General features: G+C 39.9%; 1 protein-coding gene across 7 annotated transcripts in view; it reads left to right on the top strand.

Moving 5' to 3' along the window:
- Positions 1 to 24,690, top strand: part of POLQ (DNA polymerase theta) — a 104,812-nt gene that overhangs the window by 31,481 nt on the left and 48,641 nt on the right. For all 7 annotated transcript variants that reach the window (XR_007924653.2, XR_011387919.1, XR_011387920.1 and 4 more), the window contains 5 exons: positions 12,857 to 12,999; positions 15,799 to 16,003; positions 16,319 to 16,461; positions 22,330 to 22,523; positions 23,997 to 24,121. Coding sequence is in view for 4 of the 7 variants with exons in the window: in XM_002716640.5 (XP_002716686.1) it covers positions 12,857 to 12,999; positions 15,799 to 16,003; positions 16,319 to 16,461; positions 22,330 to 22,523; positions 23,997 to 24,121 (810 nt within the window). In the remaining 3 variants the exon portion in view is untranslated. The remainder of the gene's footprint in view (positions 1 to 12,856; positions 13,000 to 15,798; positions 16,004 to 16,318; positions 16,462 to 22,329; positions 22,524 to 23,996; positions 24,122 to 24,690) is intronic.

Here is a 24,690-nt window from a genome sequence, read left to right as displayed (position 1 = left end):
AGGTTTTCTATGTCTTCCTGGTTCAATTTAGGTAGGTTGCATGTGTCCAGGTATCTATCCATTTCTGATAGATTTCCCTGTTTGCTGGTATACAAGTCCTTGTAGTAATTTCTGATGATTCTTTTTATTTCTGTGGTGTCTGTTGTTACGTTTCCTTTTTCATCTCTGATTTTATTGATTTGGGTCTTTTCTTTTTTCAGTTAGTTGGGCCAGTGGGGTGTCAATTTTGTTTATTTTTTCAAAAAACCAGCTCTTTGCTTGGCTGAGTGTTTGTAATTTTTTTTTTGGATTCAATCCTGTTGATTTCTTCTCTGATTTTAATTATTTCTCTTCTCCTACTAGATTTGGGTCTGGTTTGCTGCAGATTTTCTAGATCCTTGAGATGCATTGAAAGCTCATTTATTTGGTGCCTTTCCAATTTCTTGATGTAGGCACCCATTGTTATAAACTTTCCTCTTAACACTGCTTTTGCTGTATCCCATAAGTTTTGGTATGTTGTGCTGTTATCCTCTTTTACTTCCAGAAAGTTTTTGATTTCTCTTTTAATTTCTTCTATGACCCATTGTTCATTCAGGAGCATGTTGTTCAATCTCCATGTGTTTGCATATGCTCTAGGGATTCCTGAGTTGCTGATTTCTAATTTCTTCCACTATGGTCTGAGAAGCTGCATCACATGATTCTAATTCTTGTGAATTTGCTGAGACTTGCTTTATGGCCTAGTATGTGGTCAATCCTAGAGAAGGTTCCATGTACTGCTGAGAAGAATGTAAATGCTTTCTGTGTAGGATGAAAAGTTCAGTAGATATCTGTTAGATCCATTTGGGCTATAGTGTCGTTTAAATGTACTGTCTCCTTGTTGATCTTCTGTCCTGTTGATCTATTTCTGAGAGTGGATTATTGAAGTCCCCCAGTACTATTGTATTGGAGTCTAAGTCTCCCTTTAAGTCCCTTAACAAATCTTTTAAATAAACCGGTGCCCTGTAATTAGGTGCATATACATTGATAATCGTTATATCTTCCTGTTGAATTGATCCCTTAATCATTATATAGGGCCCCTCTTTGTCTGTCTTAGCAGTTTTTGTGTTAAAGTTTATGTTGTCCGATATTAAGATGGCTATGCCCACTCTTTTTTCATTTCTGTTGGCATGGTATATCTTTTTCCAGCCTTTCACTTTCAGTCTGTATGGATCTTTCTTGGAAAGATGTGTTACTTGTAAGCAGCAAATAGATGGGTTTTGTTCCTTAACCCAATCAGCCAATTTGTGTCTTTTAACTGGACAGTTCAGGCCATTAATGTTCAATGTGACTATTGATAAGTATTGACTTTGCCCTGCCATTTTCCCAAAGATGTTTTCTAGTATATGCTTTGAGCTTCCTATGATCTTTTACTGGTAGGTTTTCTTCCTTTACATTCTTTCATATTGATCACTGTGTTTCTGTGTGTAGCACATCTTTAAGCATCTTTTGCAGGGCTGGACGAGAGGCAACAAATTCTTTCAATTTCTGTTTGCTATGAAAGGTCTTTATTTCACCTTCATTCACAAATGAGAGCTTTGCAGGATATAATATTCTGGGCTGGCAGTTTTTCTCTCTTAGTACCTGGGCTATGTCTCGCCATTCCCTTCTAGCCTGTAGGGTTTCTGATGAGAAGTCATCTGTGAGTCTGATTGGAGATAATCTGAGAGTAATCTGACGTTTCTCTCTTGCACATTTTAGGATCTTTCTTTCTGTTTAACTGTGTTGAGTTTGATTACAACCTGTTATGGTGAGGATCTCTTTTGGTCATGTTTACTAGGGGTTCTATGAGCTTCCTGTACTAGGATGTCTCTGTCCTTCTCCAAACCCGGGAAGTTCTCTGCAAGTATCTCACTAAAAAGGCCTTCTAATCCTTTCTCTCTCTCCATGCCTTCAGGAACTCTTAGAACCTGAATGTTGGTTTGTTTAATAGTATCCTGTAGATTCCCAACAATATTTTTTAGATTTCTAATTTCTTCTTCTTTTCTTTGGTTTGACTGTAAACTTTCCTGTGCTCTGTCTTCTAATTCCGATATTCTCTCTTCTGTTTCACTGACTCTGTTTTTAAGGCTCTCTAATGTGTTTGTCATTTGATCTATTGAATTCTTCATTTCATTTTGATTTATCGTCACTATCACACTTTCCTGTTCTATTAGTTTCTGCGTTTCATTTGGATTCCTCCTTAAGATTTCATTTTCTCGAAGGAGATTTTTTATCTTGTCCAGTAAGGATTTCCGTAGCTGAAGCATTTGTTTTTGAAAACTTCTAATTGTTCTTAGCATAAATTTTTTGAAATCCGTATCTTGCATTTCTTCTATCTCATCATCTTTATAATCTTGGCTTGGGGTGTCTTGTTGATTTGGGGGTGCCATAATGTCTTCATTGTTCTTGTTTCCTCGTTTTCTGGGTTTGTTGCTTGGCATTGTGGAGATATTCTTTGTATTCTTCTTTCCTTGCTGTGGTGTTTTTTTTCGTTATACTATCACTCTAGATTAAGTGGACTGTCTGCTTTTGATGGATCCTTAGAGGCTTGAGATGGGTGTGGCCTGAGAGCTCTGTTTGGTTCCTCAGGGTTAAGGGTGTGCCAAAGGTGATGCTCCCAGGTTAGGTGTGGTAAATCTCTCTCTCTCTCTCTCTTTCTCTTTTTTTTTTTTTTTTTTTTTTTTTTTGATTCAGAAGGGAAGTAATTCTGCACAGCTGAACGGAATTGGAGGTAGTTAGCAGGCGAATGATATACCCACAGGAGCCAGAGATTGGAAGTTCTTTCCCAAGGACCACACAGGGAATCTGTTCTGCCCTCAGTGTGGGCTCAAATTCTCCTGCAGTCTCCCGTGGGTTGCCAAGGTTACTGAATTGTAGCATCTCTGGAGAGTACTCACGTGAATTCCTTGAGTTCTTTCCCCCTCTGTCTCTTTTTTCACAATCTCAGTTCATTAGCACCACATACTCACTAGGTCCTAATCTCCTGTTATTTCCCCCCTTCCAGAGTCAGGTTTTTCTGCTTGGTTGAGGGTGGGTCTAGTCCTGAGGTCGCACCGCTTATGTCCAAAATGGCACCTGCTCTTTGTCTTGCTAGCGTTTGAGAGGTGAGCGGAGAGAGAGAAACTCGTGTCTGTATTGGCCACTTTTTTTTTTTTTTCCCTTCTCTCTTCTAGTGAGCCTGGTGAACTTTTCCCCGCAGGGTTTCAAGCCTTGTTTCCTGTAGTCCCCCCCACCTCCCCCCGTGTCTTGGGCTATTGAGGTTCGGCTCACCTCACGTTCCAGAGCTGGTGCGTTGATTGTGCTGCTGGTGTCCCGAGCCGTGGTTTCCCACACCCTCCACGCAGGTCCACTGTGAATCACTGGTTCGGAAGAATTTCCTCTGCAGTTTATTCCCCTACTCTTCCTCGAACCTGCAGTATCTCCACTTTTATTAAACTGTCTTCCCGCACTACCAGTGTGCTCCCTTCCTATTCCGCCATCTTTCTGCTCTGATTTTGTGTTTTCTTGATTTTTAAAATATAGTTCATTGTTAGTGTGTAGAAGTGCTATCATTTTTGTGTGTTCATTTTGTGTCCTGCAATTTTACCAAATATGTTTATTTATTTATTTTTAAAGATTTATTTCTTTGAAAGATAGGGTTACAGAGAGAGGTAGAGATAGAGAGGTCTTCAGTCCTCTGGTTCACTCCCTGGATGGCCGCAACAGCCGGAACTATGCCAGTCCGAAGCTAGGAGCTAGGAGCTTCCTTCAGGTCTCCCACGTGGGTGCAGGGGCCCAAGCACTTGGGCCATGTTGTACTGCTTTCCCAGGTCATAGCAGAGAGCTGGAAGGGAAGTGGAGCAGCTGGGACTTGAACCGGCGCCCATATGAGATGCCGGTAGTGAGGCAGTTGTTTTACCTGCTATGACACAGTGCCGGCCTCTGTCTCCATTTTCTGATTGTTGGTTGTGTGCTTTTCTTTTTTTTTTTTTTTTGAAGATTTTATTTATTTATTCGAAAGTCAGAGTTACACACAGAGAGAAGGAGAGGCAGAGAGAGAGAGAGGTCTTCCATCCGATGGTTCACTCCCAGTTGGCTGCAGCGGCCGATGTCGGGCTGATCCGAAGCCAGGAGCCAGGAGCGAGGAGCTTCTTCTAGGTCTCTCACATGGGTGCAGTGGCCCAAGGGGCCCTGTTATGGCTTGGGCCATCTTGTACTGCTTTCCCAGGCCATAACAGAGAGCTTGATCAGAAGAGGAGCAGCCAGGACGCGAACTGGTGCCCATATGGGATGTTGGTGCTTCAGGCCAGGGCGTTAACTTACTGCACCACAGCGCTGGCCCCGGTTGTGTTATTTTCTCTGAATTTTCTTCACTGGTCAAAGATTGGCAGGTAGAGGCTACTCCCAGGCCTGTGAGCTTTACTTGCTGTGTAATAGGAGGAAAGGGGTGAGAAAATATGACTTTCTGCATTTAAACAAACCAAAAAAGTTGATGTTTAATTAGGTAGAGGTGTTATGCTTTGTTAAAGAACCCCCTTTCTGCACCATTGGTGAATAGAGATGGGTACATGGGAAGAGCTTTGTCAGACCAGTATACCCATTGTGGGTTTCTTGAATATGGAGGTAAAACGGATTCTGGACGTGTGTATTAGTTTCTGTAAATAATTTAGCATAATGATGGCCTTAGATTGTGTGACCTCGGTAGCTATTAAATAACGTGAAGTAACATCTGCATGAGGCCCTCATAGACCATACAGTTGAGTGGGAGTGAACAAAATGAAGACAAACATGCATGTTAGTGGCTATGCAAGAGAAATGAAGATAAAAGCCTAAACAGGAACAACTTCTCACAACGTTGATGCTGGACATACAGATGGTGATGGTAAAGATTTAGAACACATTTTTTCAAAGATTAAATCAAAAACCCAAGGTAAACATCAGTGCTCAGAGTTAGCATAATTTGGAGCTATTCAGGAATTGCAGAGAAATGCATTTTCACAGAAATCAAGATGTTATTTTTGTATACTCTAATACTTAGGCAACTGTGTTTCATTTGCTGTAATTAGTTTTTAAAAGTCAGATGGAAAAAGCAACTGAAGTCCTAGAAAATAGAAATGTAATTTTAAACTATTCCAATAAAGGCTGGAGGAGGAAAGAGTGTGACTTGAAAAACAAAAGCTTTCAGTAACTTTTATTTTAGTATATTATTGTAATTATCTTATGTTATTAGTTATTTTTATTAATGTCTTATTGTGCTTAATTTATAAATTAAAACTGTTATAGATATGTATGTATTGGAGCAAAACATAGTATATATAGGATTGGGTAGAACCTTTGGTTTCAGTTATCCACTTGGAGTGTTAGATTATATCCCCAAGGATAAGGAAGGAGTAATGTGTACTGTTATCTATACTTGATCTTAGCCAAAAGGCAGAGAAGTGATGTGAGTAATGTTTTCTGTAGGCTTGTAAAATATGGCTTTTATTGTGTTGAATTACATTCCTTCCCATACTTAATCTGTTGGAAGTTTCTTTTTTTTATGATTAAAAGATGTTAAATTTTGTTAAATGCCCGTTGTGCATTTAGTGAGATGAACATGTGATTTTTGTCCTTCATTCTGCTAATGGGGTGTATCAGGTTTATATATTCACATATGTTTAACCATCTCTGCATTCCTAGGATAAATTCCATTTCATTGTGTTGATTGATTGTTCTATTGTGCTGTTGAATTTGGTGCACTGGTATTTGGTTGAGGATTATTGCATATATGTTCATCAGTTGATATTGGCCTGTAATTTTCTTTTCTTGTTATTTAGCTTTTTTATTAGTAATATTAGTCTTGTAAATGCGAAAGTTTTTCCTCCTTTTTAGTTTTTTTGTAAAATTTTGAGAAGGAATGATATTTATTTATTTATTTTTATTTTTTTTTATTTTTGACAGGCAGAGTGGACAGTGAGAGAGAGAGACAGAGAGAAAGGTCTTCCATTGCCGTTGGTTCACCCTCCAATGGCCGCCGCGGCCGGCGCGCTGTGGCTGGTGCACTGCGCTGATCCGATGGCAGGAGCCAGGAGCCAGGTGCTTTTCCTGGTCTCCCATGGGGTGCAGGGCCCAAGCACCTGGGCCATCCTCCACTGCACTCCCTGGCCACAGCAGAGGGCTGGCCTGGAAGAGGGGCAACCGGGACAGAATCTGGCGCCCCGACCGGGACTAGAACCCGGTGTGCCGGCGCCGCTAGGCGGAGGATTAGCCTAGTGAGCCGCGGCGCCGGCCGAGAAGGAATGATATTAGTTCTTCCAGTGTTTGTTAGAATTCAGCAGTGAAGCCATTAGATCCTAGACTTCTCTTTGAGTGGAGAATTTTCATTGATGATTCAATCTGCATGTTTGTTATTGACCTGTTCAGATTTTCTGTTTCTTCATGATTTGATCTTGTTAAGTTATGTGTTCAGGAATTTATCTGTTTCTTCCAGGTTATCCATTTTGTTGGTATTTAAGTGTATGAAGGAACTTCAAAAAGCTTGTGGAAAAATGGAACTAAAAGATGTTTATTTTGGTGTTTAAAAATGTTGGAATGCACACATTGCTTTTTGATAATATACCTTTTCCACAAGCTTTTTGAAGACCTCTTGTATTTTTCAGTTACAATTTTTCTTCTTTCAGTTCTGATTTTATTTGTCTGCTTTGTGTTTTTCTTGGCCTACTTAATGATTTATTGATTTTAAATATCTTCAAAAAACCAATTTTTGATTTTATTTTCTATTTTTCTAGTGTCCATTTATTTCTGCTTTGATCTTCATTTTCTGGTAAATTTTGATTTAGTTAATTCTTTTTCTTGTTCGTTGTGATGTGGGTTGCTGTTTGAGAGAAGCCAGGAGCTTCTTCCAGGACTCCCACGCGGGTGCAGGAGCCCGAGGATTTGGGCCATTTTCTACTGCTTTCCCATGCCACAGCAGAGAGCTGGATCTGAAGTGGAGCAGCCGGGTCTCGAACTGGTGCCCATATGGGATGCCAGCACTTCACTGTGCCACAGTGCTCGCCCCTCCTTTTTAGTTTTGATATAGGCATTTATGGCTACAAATTTTCCACTTAGCAATGCTTTTACTGTATTTTATAAGTATTGGTGTATTCTATTTGCATTGCCATATTTCTCAGGGTATGTTTTGATTCCCTGTTGATTTCCTTTTTTAACACATTGGTTGTCCAGAAGCATGTTGCTTAATTTCTACATTTTGTATGTGATATGTGTCTTATCTCTTGATGCTTTCAGAATTTTTTTTTCAGTTTTTGATAGTTTGATTATTTTTGCCTGGGTGAACTCCTTTTTAGGTTGACTTTGATGGGGACTTCTCATGTTTCTTACACCAGGTGGTTATTATTTCTACCTAGATTTGGGTCATTTTGAACCATTATTGCTTTAAATAAGTTTCTTGCCCCTTTATTTTTTTAAGAATTTATTTATTATTTATTTGAGAGGTGGACATACAAACAGTGAGAGGGAGAGACAGAGAGAGAGGTCTTCCATCCATTGGTTCACTCCCCAAATGGCTGCAGTGGCTGGAGCTGGGCCAATCCAAAGTTAGGAGTCAGGAGCTTCTTCCAGATCTCCCACATGGGTGCAGAGACCCAAGCACTTGGACCATCCTCTGCTGCCTTTCCCGGGCCACCAGCAGGGAGCTGGATCTGAAATGGAGCAGCCAGGACCTGAACCTGAGCCCACATGAGATGCTGGCTTTGCAGGTAGTGGCCTTTATCCACCACATCAGTACACCAACCCCAGTATTCTACTTGTTCGAGCCTGATTTTGAGGCTTTCTGTTACATTTTTCAGTGTAATCGTTGTATTCCTCATTTCTAGAATTTCTATTTGGTTTTAAATTGTTTCTATTTCATATTCAAACTTCTTGCTTTGTTTTCCAAATTTCATGTATTTTCTTCTCTGTAGTCCTTAGTTCATGCAACTTAAGAGTATTATTCTTAATTCTTTGTGATTTCATAGATTTTTTTTCCTAGGGTCTGTTGTTGGATCTCTGTTAGTTTTTCTGGAGTTGTGCTGATTTTCTGAGTTGGTAATCCTTGTGTGTTTTCATGGTTTCTGCATATTTGAGAGATTGTCACATGTTGTGGATTTTAATGATGTTTGGCATAGGTCGAGTTTCACTTATTAGCCTAGCTTTTGTTTCTGAATGAGCCAGCTGATAATGATCCTGGGCTGGCAGAACTTGTTTTTGAGTTCTGTAGACAGAGGAATGCTCCTTGGCTCTGGTTTCAAATGGGATTGCTGGCTGCGCTCCACTGCCAGGTGAGCAGTTTAGTCAGAGTTGCTAACTGGGTACTGTAATCACCTCTGATTGGGTTGGAGCCTGAGGTATATTCCTTGGCCAGGTGGAATTGCTATTGAGATCCGCATTTGATTGGTGTTGCAGGCTGGGCCCCGAGATTAGATGGGAATTATTGCATGGAATGGATGGGAACATCTGCTGTCCTCAGTGGAAATATGTGGCTGAAAATTGCCTCCCTGATACACAAGGTACCTGATGGGCCTTGAGGTTGAGCCAAGCATTATTTAAATGCTTCGATGTGGGAGAACTAGCTGCTGTGTGTTGCTGAAATGCCTTGTAGTTGTTTCTCTTCCTTGGTAGTTCCTTGGGTGAGCTTAGAGGCCCACCATACAGGAATTTAAGCCAGCCTGAATTTCCCACAACTTTTGGGAGTGAGAAGCCCAGCTCTATGGGAAGGCCATGTTGTGAATGGTCTCTCTGAATGCCACTGGTAGCCAGTACACAGAACTTACTACCAAGATCTGTGCACTGGTCTCTGTGAGTACTATCTCCTTGCTTTGTTTTGCCTCATCCCAGGTGAGGTAGCTGGGCGGTTAACTCTGGTTTCCCTGTAGAAATTGATAGTAGAAACCATGAACCCTGGAGATTCCTCTTTGTGCCATGCTGTGCTGACTTTAAGGAGGGGAAGGCACAACACAGTCAAAAAAATGAGACTCTCTTACCCAGTGTGTGTATGTGTGTGTTTCCTCTTCCAGTTCTGTGTTCTCTTCAAATACTCCAGGATTATTCCCAAGTATTCGAGATCCCACAAAGCGGTTCTTGTCTGTTGATCGTTGCTAAGTTGAGGTTCTTGAGACATGGCTAAGCCAGGGAGAAGCCAGGAGGGAGGTACCCAGTCCTTGTCTCCCCCATGGGTAGCAGGGACCCAACTACTTAAGCTATCACCTGCTGCCTCCTAGGATCCTTTTTAGCAGAAAGCCGGTTTTGGGAGCCAGAGATGGAATTTGAATTGAATCATACTGACATGGAGTATGGACATTTTAACCAGTGTCATAACTGCTAGGCCAATGCCTGCCCCTGCATTTTAAAAACTTCATGTTTGTATTTTTTTTTTTACATTTAAAAAAATTAAATGAGTAATTTTTAAAGGAATATAAATTTTGTAAGTACCGCTTTAGGAATAGTTACTTTCTCCTACCATATCCGCCTTCCCACCTCTCCACCTCCTCCCTCTCCCCTTCCTCCTTCTCCCCTTGCCAGTCCCATTCTCCATTTAGATTCATTTTCAATTAACTTTCTACACAGAAGACCAACTTTATACTAAGTAAAGGTTTCAACAATTTGCACTCACAGGCACACACATACACAAGCTGTTTGAGAACAAGTATCATAGTTAATTCTCATAATACAACTAACTCGTTCAGGATAGAGGTCTTGCATGGGGAGTTAGTGCACAGTGACTCCTGTTAATTTAACAACTAACACTCTCATGTATGATGCCAGTGACTACCCAAGGCTCTTGACGTGAGCTGCCTAGGCTATAGAAGCTTTTGAATCCACAAACTCTGTCAATATTTAGACAAAGCCATAAGCAAAGTGGGAGTTCTCTTCTTCCTTTAGAGAAAAGTCATCCTTATTTGATGGCCACTTCTTTCCTTTGGGATCTTTCACAGACATCCTTCATGTAGAATATTTTTTTTTTGCCTCAGTGTCTTGACTTTCCATGCTTGAAATGCTCTCATGGGCTTTTCAACCAGACCAGAAAGCCTTAAGTGCTGATTTTTTTAATTAATTTCTTTTTTTTAAACTTTTATTTAGTAAATATAAATTTCCAAAGTACAGTTTATGGATTACAATGGCTCCCCCCCATAACCTCCCTCCCACCCGCAACCATCCCATCTCCCGCTCCCTCTCCCATTCCATTCACATCAAGATTCATTTTCAATTATCTTTATATACAGAAGATCAATTTAGTATATAATAAGTAAAGATTTCATCAGTTTGCACCCACACAGAACATAAAGTGTAAAATACTGTTTCAGTACTAGTTATAGCATTACTTCACATTGGACAACACATTAAGGACAGAGATCCCACATGAGGAGTAAGTACACAGTGACTCCTGTTGTTGACTTAACAATTTGACACTCTTATTTATGGCGTCAGTAATCACCCTAGGCTCTAGTCATGAGTTGCCAAGGCTATGGAAGCCTTTTGAGTTCGCCAGCTTTGATCTTATTTAGACAAGGTCATAGTGAAAGTGGAAGTTCTCTCCTCCCTTCAGAGAAAGGTACCTCCTTCTTTGATGGCCTGTTCTTTCCAATGGTATCTCACTGGCAGAGATCTTTCATTTAGGTGCTTTTTTTTTTTTTTTTTTTTTTTTTTCTTTTCCAGAGTGTCTTGGCTTTCCATGCCTACAATACTCTCACGGGCTTTTCAGCCAGATCTGAATGCCTTAAGGGCTGATTCTGAGGCCAGAGTGCTGTATAGGACATCTGCGATTCTATGAGTCTGCTGTGTATCTTAAGGGCTGATTTTGAGGTCAGAGTGTTACTTAAAGCATTTGTCATTCTATGAGTCTGCTGTGTGGACTGCTTCTCATCTTGGAAGAGTCTCTCCTTTTTAATTCTATCAATTATAATTACCCCAGACTTGATCCTATTTATATGGTTATTTTAATACTTAATCCTATTTATATGTTCACTTTAACACTTAATGTGATCACTTTAACACTTAAGATGACATTTTTATCACCCAGCTTAATGAGATTTGGGGTCTCTGTAGATATGTGGAGTGTCTATTTTCAGTGAATATCTAGAGGTATGTGGTGGGTGTGGCCAGGGAGCGCTGTTCAGTACTCCAGGGTGAAGGGCATGCCTAAAGTGACACTCTCAGGTTTAGTGCTGTAAACCTCCTTTTTTTTTTTTTTTTTTTTCTAATCAGAAGGGAGATTTATTCTGCTCAGCTGAGCTCCTCTCCTCAAAGGAGACCAGTGCCTGAGCACCTGCCCCAGTGGGTGTTAATTTGTCTGCTCTATCCCAAGGACCACACAAAGGATCTGTGCAGTCTTCAGTATAAGCTCAAATTCTCCAACAATGTCCCTTAACAGCTAACCAGGAAGTCCTGAGTGTGTGGAATCTCCCACAGTGACTGCCTAAAGTCCCAGCCACTCTGTGAGTCCTCCCACATAGCCTCAGTTTTTTTTTTTTTTTTTTTTTTTTTAATAGTTCTGGCACACAAGCCTCCCACATTTACAAGCACTGAGCTCACTGTTAGTTCTTCCCACCAGTCAGGAGTTTCCACTCGGCTGATTGCTGGGCTCAAACACATGCTGGCGCCCCTGTAACGGATGCCCAAATGGCGCCTGCTCTGTTGCCTTGTTACAGGACTCCTTTTAAGGTGATTAGGGAGAGAGAAACTGGTTTTTTTTTTTTTTTTCTTCTCTAGTTTGACAGGTACACTATCCCCCATGGGGCTCCACACTGGAGTCCTTCAAGGCTTTTCCAGCAGCTTTATTGCCAGTGGCTTGGGCTGCTGTAGTCTGGTCTCACTTCAGTATCCCATGCAGGTTCAGAAGCTCTTGGCTGCTGGAGTACTGAGCTGTGGTGTCCACACCGTCCACGTGGGTCCATTGTGTCCCTCTAATTTATGTAGCATTTCCTCTGTCGTTTTCTCCCTAACTCTTGCCTGAGACTGCACTCTCTCCACTTTTTTAAGCTACTCTCTCCGAGACAGAGCAGTAAGCTCCCTCCTTACTTTGCCATCTTGGAACCTCTCTGTGTATTTTAATTTACAAGTGTTTTTGTGTATTTTTCTTCATTTGATTATCAGAATAACCTAAAAATTTTACGAGTAAAGTTATAATTGTTAGCTATCTGTCAGTATTTTTAAATTTATCATAATACATAACTAGTAATAAATTGCATTGGAATTTTACACTGTACCTGTATTAATTTGATTATACAATTGTAATGGTTAATCTTGTTAGGGAAGAAAAATCTTTTCCTTCACTTTCTTTGGTTCTGCAGCTGGGGACTGTTAGTTAAAATGAAAATGCGTGTCAATTTTATTTGATGTTAATATTTAATTTTTATGTGTCTGGGGGCCTTTATAAAAAATAAGACCGAAATTGCTGTTAGACCTGCAGTGTTATGAATTACTTGAACAAAAGGCAATAAATTGAGAGAAGTGACAGAACAGAGGAAATGGTGTTTGGGCTTCTAAGGACAGGAATTGTGAGAAGATGAATATATTGGGGAAAGTAGTGGGAGGTAAGGGTTGTTTTAGTAAGGTTTACGCAGATCCTTTCAGTGCTGACCTCTCTCTCCCAGGAGAGGGAAGGGGAAGCATCTCCACAGCAAGAAGTACGAGTTGTTTTTAGGATGCCTTCTGCTCAAAATAAGCCTTATGCTGAAGTAGCATATTTTGGAGTAGCATGTCCATGCTGTCCAAAGTTTAAAAAAATTTTTTTGAAGACATTAGCCATAATCCTGTGACAAGCACTATCATCTCTTAGTTTTGTTTAAATATGTAAGCCAACGTTTTAGCAAGTATCTTATGGAAATGCATTGGCATTTTGTAAATGTATGGTTTTTGGTTATAGGTGAGAGTATCTTAGTTTGTAAGAACTCTGAGAAATCAAAAGGCGTAGCTCTACTTCAGGGATCTCTCAAACCTGTTCGTAGCTGTCTGCGAAAACTAGAAGGAGAAGAAGTAACTGCCAGCATGGTTCGGGCTATTCTGGAGGTAAGAGATGGTTTACTAAATTATCATGTGCTTTTTTTTTTTTTTTTTTTTTTTTTTTTAAGATTTATTGTAATTTATTTGAAAAGCAGAGTTACAGAGAAGGAAAGACAGAGAGAAGGAGGGAGAGAGAGAGATTGATCTTCCATCTGCTAGTTTACTTCCTAAATAGCTACAATGGCTGGAGCTGGGCCAGGTTGAAGTTAGGAGTCTGGAGCTTCAGTCAGGTCTCCCATGTGGGTACAAGAGCCCAAGAACCTGGGACATTTTCCACTGCTTTCCTGGCCCAATAGCAGAGAGCTGTATGAGGAGTGGAGCAGCCTGCTATGCTACAACGCTGGCCCCATCATTTGCTGTTTTATACCAGTTTTATAGTAGAACTTCAGTATGTGAAGAATCTTAACTCTGTTTCTTCATAACTTTATTATAGTTATAGCCTTCCCAAACTTGAATCTATTGTGATTTCTGGTAGATATTTTCTACAAATGCAAAAAATTTTGTATACTTATATACATATATAAATAATATATGTATGTGTATATAATGTCTGGAGCTTCATATAGTTAGTACTGTATCAGTCTGTTTCAAAACCATGATTAAAAACTAAATGCCGGATGACTTATTAGTTTTTAGATATTCTTTATTATTTTCTTATTGAAAGAAGAGGTGACAAAAATGGGCCCTAGTTCCGTATAATATCTGATGACATTAAAATAAAATGAAGTGAAGTTATAAATACCTATGATTAGAAGTTTTGAACAATATAAGAAAATCTAAAGTGAAAAATAAAACCATTTGCTCTTCAGAGTCCTCAAAGGTAATGCCGGCCCAGTGTTTCATGTGTCCATTCAGAAAGGTTTTCTGGGCGTATGCTAGCCTGCTGTGGTATTGGACAGTACAAGTGCTGGTCATTCTGGTACCTGTAACTGTACTCTCCCTCCCCCTTAACTGTTAGTTTGAGAAAAAGATGAAAATGCTTGCTAACAGGGTTGGTGAGGATGTAGGATGTAGGCACTTTCATATTCTCTTGCTAATGAAACTCTTAGGGGGCAAGCTGACCAGTACATTCCCATTTGTCTAGCAGTTTTATCTCTAGGAATTTTATCTAGGGGTACATCTGTGAAATTACATGAAGTTAAATGTACTGGAATGTTTACTATAGTACTATTAGTAATAAGAAATGGTTGGGACAAGCTAAATATTATTATTAAATTATGCTGAGCCATGGGCTGACTCCGTGGTGCAGTAGGTTAATCCTCTGCCTGCAGTGCCAGCAACCCATATGGGCGGCGGTTCTAGTCCCAGCTGCCCCTCTTCCAGTCCAGCTCTCTGCTGTGGCCTGGGAAAGCAGTGGAGGATGGCCCAAGTGCTTGGGCCACTGCACCCATGTGGGAGGCCTGGAAGAAGCTCCTGGTTCCTGGCTTTGGACCGGTGCAGCTCTGGCTGTTGCTGCCATGTGGGGAGTGAACAAGCGGACGGAAGACCTTTCTCTCTGTCTCTCCCTCTCGCTGTCTATAAATTCTACCTCTCAAATAAATAAATAAATAAAATCTTGAAAATTTTGCTAAGCCCATTCTTTATGGTTATTAGAAAGGAGATAGCTCTGTTATGATTATTTGATGTGTCCACTATATATTAAGTGAAGGAAGGCAAGAAGAAAATTAGTATATGTATTTAATAGGATCATTGTGCAAAATGATATCCAGAAGACATGACTGACTTCATCCTTTTCTGCACTTATTCTCACCCAGAAAGAATATTTGATAGTAGCATTCTTACATGCCCACGTATCTGAGAGGGAGGACTGAGAGAACTGATTTGGTTCATGGCCACGAGCCATCACTACCTCTTTTATATCTGTTATTGCTTCCAAAGTTTCAGATGGATAATGATTAATTGTATTTTGTTTGCAAGAAATTTTTTTCTACTTTTAAGGAAAAGTTTTCATATTTCAGTAGATGTTATCTACATTTACAATGAATAATGTTGGAAGAATTAACAGAGAGTGTACCTTAACATACTGTGATTTCTTTTTTTTTTTTTAAGTTTTATTTATTTGAAAGAGTGATGGAAAGATGGAGGGAGGGAGAGAGGGAGGGAGGGAAGGAGAGAGAGAGAGAATCTTTCATCTACTGATTTACTCCCCAAATGGTCACAGCAACCAGGTCTGGGCTAGGCTGAAGAGAGAGGTCTTCCATCTGCTAGTTCACTCCCCAAATGGCCACAATGGTCAGAGCTGGGCCAATCCAAAGCCAGGAGCCAAGAGCTTCTTCCAGGTCTCTCTGTGCAGGTGCAGGGGACCAAGGGCTTGGGGCATCTTCCACTGCTTTCCCAGTGCATAGCAGGGAGCTGGATCAGAAGAGTAGCAGCTGGGACTAGAACTGGCACCCATATGGGATGCTGGTATTGCAAATAGAGGATTAACCTACTGTGCCATGGCTCCGGCCCCAAGATTTATATTATTCTGAGAGGCAGAGTTAGAAAGAGAGGTCTTCCATCTGCTAGTTCACTCCCCAAGTGGCCACAGTCTCTGGGGCTGGGCCAAGCTAAAGCCAGGAGCCAGAAACCTCATCTTAGAGCCCCCACATGGGTGGCAGGAGCCAAAGAACTTGGGCTGTCTTCTGCAGCTTTCCCTGGAGCATTAGCAGGGGACTGCATTGGAAGTGGAACAGCCCCTGGGACTTGAACTGGCACCCAAATGGCATGGCGGTGGGGCAGGTGGTGACTTTTCCCATTATGCTATGATGCCAGGCCTGAATGTCTTATTAAAATTTTACAAAATTTTTCGAACATTTATTTCAGATTATAGTTGGCAGAGTGGCAAGTACATCACAAGATATGGAGACTTATGCATCTTGCACGTTTTTGGCTGCAAGTATGAAAGAAGGAAAGCAGGGAATTCAGAAAAATCAAGATTCTGGTCAACTTGGAGCAATTGAGGCCTGTGTGATGTGGCTGTTAGAAAATGAATTCATCCAGATTACAGAAGCCAGTGATGGAACAGAAGGTAAATGTGACTTCTTAGTTGCAAATTACTCACTTTTCCATCTTTTCATTTTTGCTGATTTAGAATGTGTAAGACTGCTGTATAAAAGGAAATCAGCTTTTCAAGGAGTATAAAAGGAAATTGATTTTTCAAGCAATGTATCGACTCATAGTTCAGCAACTTTAGACAATTAGCATAAAGCCTGCTCATAAATTTACATATGTTGGCTTAAGTTTTGTTTGAATGGTTTGTCAGAATCAGGGAGGTTAATTATGGAATACAGAAGAACAGTGCTTTGTTTTATTTTTAACATTTGATCCTCTGTTTCCCCACCAGGAAAGATATATCATCCAACACAGCTGGGTTCGGCTACTCTTTCTTCTTCACTTTCTCCAACTGATACCTTAGATATTTTTGCTGACCTCCAAAGAGCAATGAAGGGTTTTGTTTTAGAGAATGACCTTCATATTGTTTATCTTGTAAGTTCTATTTTCTTGAACTATTATAAGAGAAAATGGAGGGAAAAAAATAAATTCCTGAGCATCAAAGCTACTCTCAGGCACTGTCTTGTCTGTTTCTTGACCAGATTTGTAGGAATAGAAAAGAGGTAAGAAAAAAAATTTTTCAAATTAGCTAAATGTTTTAGAGACTTTTTAATCTGTTTTCTCCAGTCCCCTTTCAAAAAGGATTTGAGGTAGCTTAAAAAAAATTTATCCCACATTAAATAAGTGAATAGCAAAGGGCACTGGGTTATCTGAAAACTGAAGATCAGATCATAGTGTGAAAACCCAAGCAAAGGCTGGTACCTAAGCTGGCATGCCATTAAGTCGTGTATAGGTGCTCTTGCAAACTTTTGTTTGGAGTTCCAGTAAATAAAGAGGGAACTGTGATTAGTTTCAACATTCATAAAGTGAAAAAACACATTTAGAAAAGTATTGCATTTATTACTTATGAAAAATTAATACTAAAAAAATTTGAAACTTACATTCTTGATAATAAATGCAAAAAAGAATTTTAAATGTTTGCATTATAGTTCTCAATGAATATTATTCTTTTTAACAAAGATATTGATAAAAATTGGATAAAATAGTTTGAGGTCATATTCTTTGGCAAGAGCTTGACCAGAAATACAGTAATTTGTTTTGTTAGTTAAGAGAAGATACATATATTTTGTTAAACACACGAGAGAGAGGGGTAAAATTGGATTTCTCATTAGAATGAAGAAATTTTATCAGGTGATGTTTCAATAAAAACCACTATATAGTTAGCAGAGGAGAAATGTCTAAACAGTGCTTTTTTTTTCTTGTAAACGTGTGATACATTTGGTGATGATATGCCCAAAGTTCTGTGTCCTAGAAAGTGGGAGAAATCTCAAAGCAGGTCTTAGCATTCATCTGCCAGGACCTTGAGGACGTCTTATTTATGAGTGGATGGTTGAGAATTTGAACTCTAGGGTCTGGTTTAGCTTTGGCCTTCTCAGTTACAACCATGCAACCTTGGGTAAGTGTTTGGCCTCTCTCAAGGTGCCATTTCCTCATTTGTGAAGTGGAGATAATAATACCCTCTTCAAGGCTGATAGTCTTTGATGGATGCTGGATATCTTAGTGAATATTTAATAAATATTATCTAGTATATCTAATGCATTCTCCCAGAAAAATTATATGTGTCATTTCCCAGAAAAATTATATGTGTCATTTCCCATGATGACCTGGTTGCTCCTATCACCATGGGAAACAAAGACCGATTATGGGCATTGTGAGGCTGGATGCTGTGTTAGTGGTCCCATGCCTTTCAGAAGTCAGTTGCATTTATACCCAAACTGTTTGAGTTTACTTCCATGAAAATTGGGTTGAATGCAAGTTACTAAAAACACTGCTGATGGAGTGGTACCTACTCTTGTATCTGAGTGAACTTCAAAGTTCCAGCTATTCCACTTCTGATCCAGCTTCTGGCTAATGCTTTTGGAAAGGCTGTAGATGATGGCCCAAGTGCTTGGTTCCTGTCACCCATGTGGTTGACTTGGCTAGAGATCCTGATTCTTGGCTTCCTCCTGATGCAACCCTGGCTTTTGGAAACATTTGGGGAGTGAACGAGTGGATGGACAAGCTCTGTCTTTTTCCCTCCTTCTCTGTCATTTCTGCCTCTCAAATGAATATAAATAGATCTTAGATTTAAAAAAAATTGCTGATGACAGACAACTGTAAAGACTCAGAAAAAGTTTATGGGAAAAAAACTGGAAGGTTGCTGTTCACTGATTATTTTAGTCACCTTTCGTTTCTGTCTTCATATTAGAAAGCAGAAATGATTTCCTAGACAGTGTGTTAAGATAGTTTAAGAAAGTGGTAGTTTTTTTTTTTTTTTTTTTTAAAGATTATTTATTTGGAAGTCAGAGTTACAGAGAAGGAGAGGCAGAGTCAGAGCGAGGTCTTCCATTCACTGATTCACTCCCTAAATGGCCCCAGTGGCAAGGGCTGGCCAGGCTGAAGCCAGGAGCCAGGAGCTTCTGGGTCTGCCACGTAAAAGGTAGGGGTCCAAGCACTTGGGCTATCTTCTGCTGCTTACCTGGGCCATTAGCAGGGGGCCAGATCAGAAGTGGAGCAGCCAAGACTCCAACCGGAGCCTGTAGAGGATGCTGGTGTTGAGGTGTCAGCGCCGGCCTTGCGACACTGAATTCTAATCAGTAGACTGCCTCTCTCAAGGCCTTGATCCCAGATCAGAATATTGGCAAATAAATATACAGTCATGTTTTAAGTTAAAATGTGTGAAGTATGCATGTACTATCTTATTTTTATGAATATTTGAAGTGTTTATGATTCAAAAGTCAGAACTATATTAAAAAGGGGTAGAGAGGGGCCAGTGCTGTGGCGTAGCAGGTAAAGACCTCTCTCTGTCTCTCTCTCTGCCTCTGCCGCTCTGTAACTCTGCCTTTCAAATAAATAATTAAATTTTAAGAAAAAAAAAAAGAGAAATCTGACTCTTGCATCTAACTCCTGCATATCTTTTCTGTCTACCCTCCCAGGTGAGTAATTTCTTTCTTTCTTTCTTTTTTTTTGTTAAGATTGATTTATGTATTTGAAAGTCAAAGTTACACAGAGAAGGAGAGGCGAGAGAGAGGTCTTCCATTTGCTGGTTCACTCTCCAATTCGCTGCAGTGGCCGGAGCTGCGCCTATCTGAAGCCAGGAGCCAGGAGCTTCTTCCGGGTCTCCCACACGGGTGCAGGGGCCCAAGCACTTGGGCCATCTTCTACTGCTTTCCTAGGCCATAGCAGAGAGCTGGATTGGAAGCGGAGCAGCCTGGACCAGAACTGGTGCCCATCTAGGATACTGGCACTGTAGGCAATGGCTTTACTAGCTACATCTCATTGCCTGCCCCGAGTAATTTCATTAAGTTTTATGTGTATCTCTTTTCTTGTTTCATTTTACAAAAGTTATCCAGTAATTAATTTGTTCTTCATCTGCTTTCATCTACAGAGGCTAGCATTCTATCTACATTATTCTATAACGTCTTTCTTTTTAACAGTATATCTTGGAAATCACCCATCTTGGAAATCACCCCATATTAATTCATGGAGAATTTTTTTCTTTTGTATAGCTGAACAGTTCCACTGTTTAGGTAGATGTATTATTGTTTATTTGATCAGCTCCCTGTTAACGGACATTAGGATTTTTTTCTGATATTTGATTTGGCAAAGAATGCTGTAGTAAATAACTTGGTGCCTACAGTGTTTAAATTTTACAGATAAGCTCAGATATGATTGCTTGATGAAGTACAAAGGAAATAAATGATTTTCATTTTTAAAATTGTCCTTTAGCTTGTATCATTTTCCAATTTTACCAGTAATGTATAAGACTGGTTGACTTTTCATGACTTCATATACTGTCAAGCTTTTTTATATTTTTTGAGTGTAGTTTTAATTTATAATTTACATAATATATTTTATGAGTTAATTTTAATATTTTCTCTTGCCATAATTTCTTAGGATTTTTTTTTGTTTCTGTTTTTTCCTTCTGCTACTTTTATTATGCATATATTTGTACACTTAATGTCCTCCCACATTTCTTGAAGCTCTGTTAATTTTTGCTTTTTTTCGTCCCTCTCTTTCAGATTGCATAATCTCTGTCAATATTATTATCTTCATGTTTGATGATTCTTTCTTATGCTAGTTAGATAGATACATTAGGGTTCTGTAAAACATTGATATAAAAATCCCTATTTTGAAAAATGTACACATGGACTTAAACTATTTTTTGTACCAAAATGATTTTATCCTTTAAACTGATTTTTCCAGGAATTTTTGAAGTATCCTTGCACTTTAAATTCCCTAGTGAATTATTCAGTTCTTTTTTTTTTTAAAGATTTATTTATTTATTTGAAAAAGTTACAGAGAGAGGCAGAGAGAGAGAGAGAGAGAGGTCTTCCATCTGCTGGTTCATTCCCTAATTGGCCACAACGGCCGGAGCTGCGCTGACCTGAAGCCAGGAACCAGGAGCTTCTTCCAGGTCTCTTATGTGGGTGCAGGGGCCCAGGGACTTTGGCCATCTTCTACTGCTTTCCTAGGCCAGAGCAGAGAGCTGGATTGGAAATGGAGCAGCTGGGACTCAAACCGGTGCCCATATGCAATCCTGGCGCTGCAGGCGGCAGCTTTACCTGCTATGCCACAGCTCCAGCCCCAAATTATTCATTTCAGTTATTCAGTTATTGTGTTTTTCTTTTCCTTTTTTTTTTTTTTTTTTTGACAGGGAAAAAGGTCTTCCTTTTCTGTTGGTTCACCCACCAATGGCCACTGCGGCCGGTGCACCATGCTGATCCACAGCCAGGAGCCAGGTGCTTCTCCTGGTCTCCCATGCGGATGCAGGGCCCAAGGATTTGGGCCATCCTCCACTGCACTCCTGGGCCACAGCAGAGAGCTGAGCTGGATTAGAAGAGGAGCGACCGGGACAGAATCTGGCGCCCCAACCAGGACTAGAACCCAGTGTGCCGGTGCCGCAAGGTGGAGGATTAGCCTAGTGACCTGCGGCGCCGGCAGTTATTGTGTTTTTCAACTCCAGAATCATGATTTGGCTCCTTTAAAATTTTTTTTTTCCTCTTTAATCATCTTCTATACTTGTTAAGACTGTCATCATGCCTTCCTTTTTTAAGCTTGACTTTTTTTTGTTCTTTGACTATATTTATAATGTCTGCTTTGAAGTCTTTTTTAAAAAAAGATTTATTTATTTATTTGCAAGTCTGAGAGAGAAAAAGAAGGTGGGAGAGAAGAGGAGGAGGAGGGTGAGAGAAATATCTTCAATCTGTTGGTTCACTCTCCAAATGGCTGCAGTGGCTGAGCTGGGCCAGATTGCAGCCTGGAATTCCATCGTGGTCTCCCACATGGGTGTTGGGGTCCCAGGTACTAGAGCCATCTTCTGTTGCTTTCCGGGTGCATTAGCAGGGAGCTAGATCAGAAGTGAAGCAACTGGGATGCAAACTGGTACTCTAATACAGGAGATATGGGATGTAAGTATTGCAAGCAGTGGCTTAACCCTCTGCACCACAACACAGGCCTCTGCTTTGAATGTCTGTCTGCTAATTCCACATATGGGCCCTCTTGTAGGTATTTCTTTTGTCTGTTTTTCTACCTGTGTTTGGGATACACTTTCTTGTTTCTTGCATGTCTCATAGTTTTTTGTTTAATCCTGGACATTTTAAATAATATAACAACTCTGAGAATTCATTCCTCCCTCCTCTCCATTTTCTATTTTATTGATTCTTTCTTTTTCTCTTTTTTTCCTTACTTATTTGAAAGTCACACTTATAGAGAGAGAGGGAAAGGTCTTCTATTTACTGGTTTCCTCCCCAGATGACCACAACAGCCCTGGCTGGACAGAACCAAGCAGCCAGGAGCCTCTTCTGAGTCTCCCACATGGTGCAGGACCCAAGCACTGCTGTTTTCCCTGGTTGTTAGCATGGAGCTAAGTTGGAAGTGGAGCAGCACTCACTTCCATGTGGATGCCGGCATTACAGACAGTGGCTTTACCCACTATGCCACAACGTTGGCCCCAGTTCTTTCTTGAAAATTACAAAATTCTAAGGATTGTACATAAAGTTGGAATTTTGCAATCAAATGGCCTATGATTAAAATTAGGGTTCTGTAATATCCACCACTTGTGTGCTTAGTGGTTCTTTTCCCTTTTGTCCTGGCAGTGAATTGTTTAAATATATCATGGTTCTATCTAAATGAGATTTTATTATAGTTAGAAATTTTTCTAAATCTTGAGGCTGTTGACTTTAATATGGTTTTTATTTTTATAATTTTGTTCCTTCTGTTATGCAGTAGTTTTAGCTGATGACTGATGTATGTTCCCTTTAGGTTACACCTATGTTTGAAGATTGGACTACTATTGATTGGTATCGATTTTTCTGTTTATGGGAGAAGTTGCCAACTTCTATGAAAAGGGTGGCAGAGCTAGTAGGGGTTGAAGAAGGATTCTTGGCTCGCTGTGTGAAAGGAAAAGTAATAGCCAGAACTGAGAGACAGCATCGGCAGATGGCCATCCATAAAAGGTAAACATCAAGGAGCCTGAGCTTTTCAGTATTGAACACAGTGGCTGTCATACAGTAGGTGTATAGTCACTTTCATTGTTAATAAAATAAAAGTTTTGGCTGACTGTAGTAAAATGTTTTAGTTTTCCGTATTTACTGAATTTGTTGATGTTTCAGTTTCTTTGTGCAGCTAATAGTTTAACAGCCATTGCATATGAGTATCTTTAAAAATAGAGTATTTAATTACCACCTCCTTTTAAAAAATTAATTTATTTATTTGAAAGAGTTACACAGAGAGAGGAGAGGCAGAGAGAGCAGTCTTCCATCTGCTGGTTCACTCCCCAGTTGGTCGCAACGGCTGGAACTGTGCTGATCTGAAGTCAGGAGCCAGGAGCTTCTTCTGGGTCTCCCACATGGGTGCAGGGGCTAAAGGACTTGGGCCATCTTCTACAGCTTTCCTAGGCCATAGCAGAGAGCTGGATTGGAAGTGGAGCAGCCAGGTCTGGAACTGGTGCCCATATGGGATGCCGGCGCTTCAGGCCAGGGTGTTAGCCTGCTGCGCCACAGCGCTGGCCCCACCACCCTTTCTTAAAGAAGATATGTTAGGAAGAACTGCCCACTTCCTGTTGCTTCATTTGCGGTTATTCCTTGTATAATCCTCAGATATGATTTATTACTTGTAGGAAAGAATGCATTAAAAGATGCACATAGGGAAATTGTACAGCTTCAAAGAATTTTTGTTTCTTTTTGAAATATAAAGTTATTTTTCTTAAAGTGTTATTGTCTATTATTTACAGCATGATCAAGTGTAAACTTGTAGGAATTTGTATACGTGGGTTGTTTGTGTCACTGTTTCTTTTCAAATCAAAACTGGATTTTATGATCAGATTCTGTCATTTCAGTGAGATATTAAATAACTGTACATCAATCCTGCCTTTAGGTTTTGTGCAATCACATTCCTTTTTGTTTTTTCTATTTTTAAATTTATATAAAGTGAACAAATTTCATATATTTCCTATACACAGATTTCGGAGCCTAGTGACACTTCCCTTCCTAGTCTCCCTCCTGCCCACATTCCCACTCTAGCTTCTCCTTCCTTTCTCATTCTTTTTCGAAAAATTTTTACAATGACCTACTTTCAGTTTATTTTATAATCATAAGCTTAACCCTCCATTGAGTAAGGAATTCAACAAGCAATCACATTTCTTGAGCTGAGTCTTATTTGTTTGCAGAATGGAAATATAGGGGATTTTTTTTTTTTTTTTGGTCACACTGATATAAGTTTTTTTCTCTAGCACCTAGCACTAATGCCTGTCAAAAGTGGCTTTCCAAACATTGGTCTTAGTCTTTGTCCACTAACCCTATCCATATTAGCACTTTTCCCCAAGTGTGTAAACCCTCTGCTGCCTGGTTCTTAGTTGTTTTCAGCACATATTGTACTTTAATAGTAGACACAAGTGAACTCTTACCATACATCTGGTGATTAATTTTTAGGTTTTTTACTAGTCTTGTGCTGTTGGATTTAATCAGTGAAGTTCCCTTAAAGGAAATTAACCAGAAATATGGATGCAATCGTGGACAGATTCAGTCTTTGCAACAGTCAGCTGCTGTTTATGCAGGTCAGTTAAAGGATTTCACATTTATTTAAGACTGCGGTTTGAGGTCAAGTTAAGATTTTTTCTAATTCCATGTTAATATAAGCCTCTCTAAAAGTGCCATAATTTTGTCTTGTCCTTGTCATAATCAAAAGATCCAAAACTATTGCTCTTCTCTACTCATACCCTGGTGCAGAGGACTGGCAAGAATAAATTGAATGTCTGGATCTTACTATCATTGTGTTCCTTAGCAGAGTGCTGACTGTCTCCTTCTTTTTCTTTTATTCTTTCATTTTTATTTTTTTTTCTTCTTTTTTGCTTCTATACCAAGAAGCAAGAGGAACAACTTTCTCAATGGTGTCCATTTTTTCATCAAGGTACTGTTATTGAGGCAGAGGATGGTGGATGGAGAGGGATTTCTGGATTGTTCTGATTTCTAAATATTGTCTCTTCTTAGGAAGCTCTGATTTTCTTTAAATATGAATGTGAACTCCATGTCCTCTAAACCAGGCAAACAAGGAAATTTTAGGCCTGATTTTACTGCAGAACCTTATAAGCCCTTAGGCAGGAAACGCTGGGCTAATATAGGATGT

The sequence above is a fragment of the Oryctolagus cuniculus genome, chromosome 4 (assembly GCF_964237555.1).
Source record: "Oryctolagus cuniculus chromosome 4, mOryCun1.1, whole genome shotgun sequence".
In the NCBI taxonomy this organism is placed as follows: Eukaryota; Metazoa; Chordata; class Mammalia; order Lagomorpha; family Leporidae; genus Oryctolagus; species Oryctolagus cuniculus.
The sequence above is the reverse complement of the archived record's forward strand: the minus strand, read 5'-3'. Positions and strand labels throughout refer to the sequence as shown.